This window comes from Elephas maximus, chromosome 7 (genome assembly GCF_024166365.1).
Source record: "Elephas maximus indicus isolate mEleMax1 chromosome 7, mEleMax1 primary haplotype, whole genome shotgun sequence".
NCBI lineage: Eukaryota > Metazoa > Chordata > Mammalia > Proboscidea > Elephantidae > Elephas > Elephas maximus.
This window is the reverse complement of record NC_064825.1, coordinates 56,029,494-56,036,627: the sequence shown is the minus strand read 5'-3', so window position 1 is coordinate 56,036,627 and position 7,134 is coordinate 56,029,494. Positions and strand designations below refer to the sequence as shown.

Below are 7,134 nucleotides of genomic sequence, written 5' to 3'. Positions count from 1 at the left end.
TGTAGGTTCTCTTTTTACTCTTTTGTTGAAGTCTTTTGATGAGCACTTGTTTAATTTTTAGAAGATCACCATTGTCCAGCTTATCTTCTGGAGTTTGTGTGTTGTTACTTATGGTTTGTATCCTGTTAATGTGTTTTAGGACCTCTAGTATTGATCATATGTTTTCTTCTGTGATCTTTGTAATTTTTCGTTTTATATTTAGGTCTTTGTTCCATTTTGAATTAGTTTTTGTGTATGGTGTGAAGTATGGGTCCTGTTTCTTTCCTTTTTTTTTTTTTTTTTTGCAGTTTTGTCAGCACCATATGTTAAAAAGATTGTCTTTTCCCCATTTTATGGACTTTGGCCCCTTGCTGAAGATCAGGTCGCCATAGGTGGATGAATTTACATCTGGGTTCTCAATTCTGTTCTACTGTTAATGTACCTGCTGTTGCACCACTACCAGGCTGTTTTGAGTACCGTAGGTATATAGTACGTTCAAGATCAGGTAGTGCATGTTCTCCTACTTTTTTCTTCTTCTTCAATGATACTTTACTTATCTGAGGCCTCTTCCCTTTCCATATAAAGTTAATGGTTACTTTTCCCATCTCTTTAAAGAATGTTATTGGTATTTGGATTGGGATTGCATTATATTTGTAGATTGCTTTGTGTAGAATTGATATTTTCACAATGTTGAGCATACCTATCCATGAGCATGGTATGTTTTTCATTTATGTAGATCACTTTTGGTTTCTTGTGGCAGTGTTGTATAGTTTTCTTTGTATAGATCTTTGTCCTCCCTGGTTAGATTTATTCCAAAGTATTTTATTTTTTAGGGGATAATATAAAAGATATTGTTTTCCTGATTTCCTTTTTGTCATTTCCTTAATTCATGTATAGGAATACAACTGATTTTTGTATGTTTATCTTGCATCTTGCTACTCTGTTGAATCTTCCTGTTAATCCAAGTAGTTTTTCCATGGAGTCTTTTGGGTTTTCTACCTATAATATCATACCATCTGCAAATAGGGACTGTTTCACTTCTTCATTACCAATATGGGTGTCTTATGTTATTATTATTATTATTTTGGCTTATTGTTCTAGCTAGGACTTCCAATCTTCCATCTTCTTACAATGATTTCTGTGTTGTTTTCCCATAGAATCCCTCAATATTGCAACTCAAAGATTGATTTTTTTCCAGTTATTTCATCTTGAGATCCCTTTTGATTTTTTGACTCCAAGTCTTTGCACATTTTATTAAAATAGTTTTATTTGTCTTCTTGAGCCACCCTTTGTAATCTTCCATTCAGCTGTTTTATGGCATAATTTCCTAAATTCACTTTAGCTGTTCTGACTTCAAAAGCAACTTTCAGAGTCTATTCTTGTCATTTATTTTGGTATTTTCTTTCTTTTCTGTCTTTTTAATGACTTTTGTTTTCTTCATGTATGATGTCCTTCCACCACTCATCTGGTCCTCATGCGTTAGTGTTAAATACATCAAATCTATGCTTGTGGTTGTCTCTAAATTTATGTAGGGTATTCTCAAGAGCATACTTTGACTCTCGTAGACTCCTTTTCATTTTTTTCAGCTTAAACTTGAGCAACAGACTGTCTATTCTGTAGTTAGCCCCTGGGTTTGTCTGACTGAAAATATTGATGTATATACAGGAGTAAAAGAAATTAAGACTATAGGTTATGATTGTATTGTTATACTTCTTGCCTGCTAAGCTTAGAGCAGCACATAGTCTATGGCCAAGGGAGAGTCATTAACTGCACTGAGGTGTTCCTGTCTTGCCACAGAGGTATCCCACTCCCCTTATCTGTTGCCGTCTTCCTCAGTTCTTCTCCTTCTGAAAATTGCACACAATCTACTTATCTCACAAATTTTGATGTAATGATATTATGCCATGTCTTTAATTTGCCATAACCCAAAAGTATTATGACTAAAATCTTTAAAAAATAGAATTCTAGTCTCTATATTCCTTAGAAGTGAGTGGTGAGACTTTGGACATGTTATCAGGAGGGATGGGTCCCAGGAGGACATCATGCTTGGTAAAATAGAGGGTCAATGGAAAAGAGGAAGATCCTCAATGAGGTGGACTGACAATGTCTGCAACAAGGGGCTCAAGTAAAACAATGATTCTGAGAATGGCACAGGGCTGGGCAGTGATTCATTCTGTTGTATATAGGATCCCTATGAGTTGGAATTAACTCAACAACACCTAACAATATCTAACTCTATTCACTTTGTTATGATTTTACTCTTTCTTACTTAGTACTCCAAACCCTAGGAAGAAGAACCTTGCAGTTTATTTCTGAAAAATTGGCTAGTGGAAGCCTTATTAATAAAATATATATATATATTTATATATATATATATATTTATTTTTTAAAATAGCAGCAGAATATTGTCTGATATAATGCTAGAAGATGAGCCCTTCGGGTTGGAAGGCACTCAAAATACAACTGGGGAAGAGCTCCCTCCTCTAAGTAGAACCGACCTTAATGATGTAAATGGGGTGAAGCTTACAGGACCTACATTTGCAGATGTGACAAGACTCAAAATAAGAAAAAACAGCTGCAAACATACATTAATAATCAGAACGTGGAATATACAAAGTATGAACTCAGAAAAATTGGAAGTCATTGAAAATGAAAAAGAACATATAAACTTCCATATCCTAGGCACTAGTAAGCTGAAATGGACTGGTATTGGCCATTTTGATTCAGAAACTACTATTGTCTACTATGCCCAGAATTTCCAATTGAAAAGGAATGGAGTTGTGTTCATTGTCAAAAAGAACATTTCAAGACCTATCCTGAAGTAAAGCCCTATCAGAGATTGGATAATATCCTTTCACCTACAAGGATGACCAATTAATATAACTGTTATTCAAATTTACTCACCAAACTATAAGGTTAAAAATGAAGAAATTGAAGATTTTTATCAACTTCTGCAGTCTGAAATTGATCAAACATGCAATCAAGATGCATGATAATTACTGACCATTGAAATGTAAAAGTTGGAAACAAAGAAGAAGGACTGGTAGTTGAAAAACATGGCTTTGGTGATAGAAATGATGCCGGAGACTGAATGATAGAATTTTTCAAGACCAATGACTTCTTCATTGCAAATATCTTTTTTTTCAACAACATAAATGGTGTGTATATGGGGACCTAGCCAGTTGGAATACGCAAGAATCAGATCAACTATATCTCTGGGAAAAGATTATGGAAAAGCTCAATATCATCAGTCAGAAAATGGTCAGGGGCTGACTGTGGAAAATACCCTCAATTGCACTTATGAAAGTTGAAGTGGAAGAAAATTACAACGAGTCCACAAGATCCAAAGCACAGCCTTTAGTATATCCCAACTGAATTTAGAGACCATCTCAAGAATGGACTTGATGTATTGAACACTAAATGATTAAAGACCAGTTGAGTCATGGAATGATATCAAAGATATCACACAGAGAGAACAAGAGGTCATTGAAAGAGAGGAAAGAAAACAATGGCCAAAACTGATGTGCCAAGAGACTCTGTGAGTTACTCTTGAACATCCAGTAGCTAAAGCGAAAGGAAGAAATGATGAAGTAAAAGAGTTGAACAGAAGATTTCAAAAGATTTCTTAAGAAGAAAACTAAAATGTTATAATGAAATGTGCAAAGACCTGGAGTTAGAAAACCGAAAGGGAAGAATATGTTTGGCATTTTTCAAGCTGAAAGAACTTAAAAAATTCATACCTCGAGTTGCATTAGCGAATGATTCTATGGGAAAATATTAAATGACGCAGAAAACATCAAAAGATGATGGAAAGAATGCACAGAATCACTGTATGAAAAAGAATTGATCAATGTTCAACCATTTCAGGAGGTAGTATTATCAAGAACTGAAGGATGAGCTCTTTGGTAAAAAACAAGGCTTGGTCAAAAACAAGGCTCCAGGAATTGATGGGCTACCAATTGAGGTGTTTCAACAAAAGGATGCAGCCCTGGAAACATTCACTCATCTATGCCAGGAAATTTGGAAGAGAGCAACCCGGACAACTGACTGGAAGAGATCCATATTTGTACCCATTCCAAAGCTAAGAGATCCAAAAGAACACGGAAATTATCAAACAATATTATTAATATCACACACAAATAAAATTTTGCTGAAGACCATTCAAAAGTGGTTACAATAGTGTATCAGCAGTTAACTGTCAGAATTTCAGGCTGGGTTCAGAAGAGGACATCAAAAAAGTGATATCATTACTGATGTCAGATGGATATTAGCTTAAAGCAGAAAATACCAGAAATATGTTTACCTAAGTTTTATTGACCTATGTTTTGTTACCTATGTTTTGTTGTTACTGGGTTTATGTTTTATTGACTATGCAAAGGCTTTCAACTGTGTGAATTATAAAAATTATGGATAATATTGGGAAGATAGAAAATTCAAAACACTTAATTTTGCTCATGAGGAACCTGTACGTGGACCAAGAAGCAGTTGTTCATACAGAACAAGGGGAAACTATGTGGTTTAAAATCAGGAAAGATGTGCTTCAGGGTTGTACCAATTCACCATATTTATTCAATCTGTCTGCTGAACAAATAATACCAGAAGCTGGAATATATGAAGAACAGGACATCAGGATTAGAGGGAGACTCATTAACACCCTGCTTTATGCCAATGTTACAACCTTACTTGATAAAAGTGAAAAGGAATTGAAACACTTACTGAGAAAAATCAAAGACCACAGCTTTCAGTATGGATTACATATCAACATAAAGAAAACAAAAATCCTTCACAACTGGACCAATAAGCAACATCAAGATAAATGGAGAGGAGACTGTAGTTGTCAAGGATTTCATTTTGCTTGGATACATGAAAGCAGCAGTCAAGAAATCAAAGGACACGTTGCATTGGGAAAATCTCCTGCAATAAAACCTCTTTAATGTGTTAAAAAGGCAAGATGTCACTTTAAGGACTAAGGTGCACCTGACTTAAGCCATGGTGTTTTCGATCATTCATATACATGTGAAAGCTGGGCAATGATACAGAAGACCAAAGAAGAATTATTTCGTTTGAAGTATTGTGTTGGCGAAGAAAACAAACAAATCTGTCTTGGGAGCAGTACAGCCAGAATGCTCCTTAGAAGCAAGAATGGCGAGACCTCGTCTCCCATACTTTGGACATGTTATCAGGAGAGATCAGTCCCAGGAGAAGGACATCATGTTTGCTAAAATAGAGGGTCATCGAAAAAGAGGAGGAGCCTCAACAAGGATTAACATAGTGGCTGCAACAATGGGTTCAGACACAATAACGATTATGAGGATGGTGTAGGACGGTACAGTGTTTTGTTCTGTTGTACACAGGATTGATATGAGCCAGAATCAACTGGATCGCACCTAGCAACAACTCCAAACCCATCACTCTTACAAAATCTTAAACTTCCAACTGATATAACTTCTTTCAAGGAGATTTTAAGATTTTCAGTTATTTAATTCTTAGTTTTGGTACTTAGATATTTCCCGTTTATTTACTATAGATCAATTGCATTGCAAATTACAAATATAAATGAAAAAAATCTGTGAAAATAGATCAGTAAAATTTACTAAACCTGCTCTATTCACGAATTAGAAAATTCACAGAGTTCAGTGGATCTACCTAAAGAGAAGAAAATACTTCTTGTAGTTATCACTGAAGATGCCCTCAACATATTGATTTAGCTGGTGCCCTATTGGAGGCAGAGTAACACTGAAATAATAGCTGGCACCCTGTCAGATAATGACATAATTTTCATCTAAATTTTTGAAAGCATTGTCATTATTCACTTGCCTGCAATTCCTTGCATTTTGGATTATTTAACTGATCAGAGATTTCAAAAATTAGAAATGATTATTATTATTATTATGTTTTACAGGAAAACAAATGAAGAGAAAGCTAACACTGGCACTTGTTATGTCAGCATATAATAAGACTGATGTCCATCCATCAACTTTCATTCTCATTGGCATTCCTGGATTTGAGGCTGCCCACATCTGGATCTCCATTCCCTTCTGTGTGATCTACTTCTTGACCCTACTGGGAAACTTCTCCATTTTGTTCATCATTAAGACAGACCACAGACTTTATGAGCCAATGTATCTCTTTCTCTGCATGTTGGCTGTGGCTGACCTTATTGTGTGCACTACAGCTGTGCCAAAACTTCTCAGCCTCTTCTGGTTCAATGATGGAGAGATTCGTTTTGCAGCCTGTCTCACTCAAGTTTTCCTGATTCACTCTTCCTCTACAATGGAATCTGGATTCTTTCTGGCCATGGCTTTTGACCGCTACGTAGCCATCTGTTACCCATTAACACATTCAATGATTCTGACACACACTGTTATAGGGAAGATAGGTCTAGCCATTGTACTCCGGGGCACAGTGCTTCTCAGTCCTCACCCTTTCCTGCTGCGGTGGCTTCCCTATTGTAAAACCAATATCATTTCTCACACCTACTGTGAGTTCATGGCCCTCATCAAAATTGCCTGTGCTGAGACAAGAATCCGAAGAGCCTACAGCCTAATTGTTGCCTTCCTTACTGGGGGGGTGGACTTCATACTGATCATTTGTTCTTATATATTTATACTCCACTCTGTCTTCCACCTCCCATCCAAGGATGCCCGGCTCAAGACCTTGGGCACCTGTGGCTCCCACGTCCTTGTCATCTTGGTGTCCTATACTCCAGCCTTCTTCTCTTTTCTCACCCACAGGTTTGGTCATCATGTGGCTCCCCATGTGCACATATTTGTAGCCAACATCTATCTTCTGATCCCACCCATGGTGAATCCCATTATCTACGGGGTGAGGACCAAGAGGATACGGGACAGGTTCCTTAAAGTTTTCAGTTTTTCAAAGCCTCTGAACTAAATTCTCTTTGTTGGTAAATAATATCTGAAGAAAAACTTTATGATCTATGTTAGAGTTTGTGATTTTTCACCAAACCTCTTCTTTAATATCTGAATGACTAAGGTTTTTCTATGGGAAGTAACTTATAGAAAGACATATTATATATGTAAATAGATATAAATGTAGATTACCCATGTGCAGCAGAAATATTCCCCAATACATAGTGAAATTAGTCTTTTAGACTGCTCAGAAATAATCATTTGAAGCTAATTACTAAGACTATCA

At 36.2% G+C, this 7,134-nt stretch overlaps 1 protein-coding gene across 1 annotated transcript; it reads left to right on the top strand.

Annotated features, from left to right (window-relative positions):
- The first annotated feature begins 5,889 nt into the window (after positions 1-5,889).
- On the top strand, positions 5,890-6,870 carry LOC126079783 (olfactory receptor 52D1-like). Its single transcript, XM_049891109.1, has one exon. The coding sequence runs from the start codon at positions 5,890-5,892 to the stop codon at positions 6,868-6,870; it is 981 nt and encodes a 326-aa protein (XP_049747066.1).
- The last annotated feature ends 264 nt before the right edge of the window (positions 6,871-7,134 follow it).

Excerpts from the sequence above, each read along its gene's own strand:
- LOC126079783 (XM_049891109.1), top strand. The coding sequence starts at position 5,890 with ATGAAGAGAAAGCTAACACTGGCACTTGTTATGTCAGCATATAATAAG.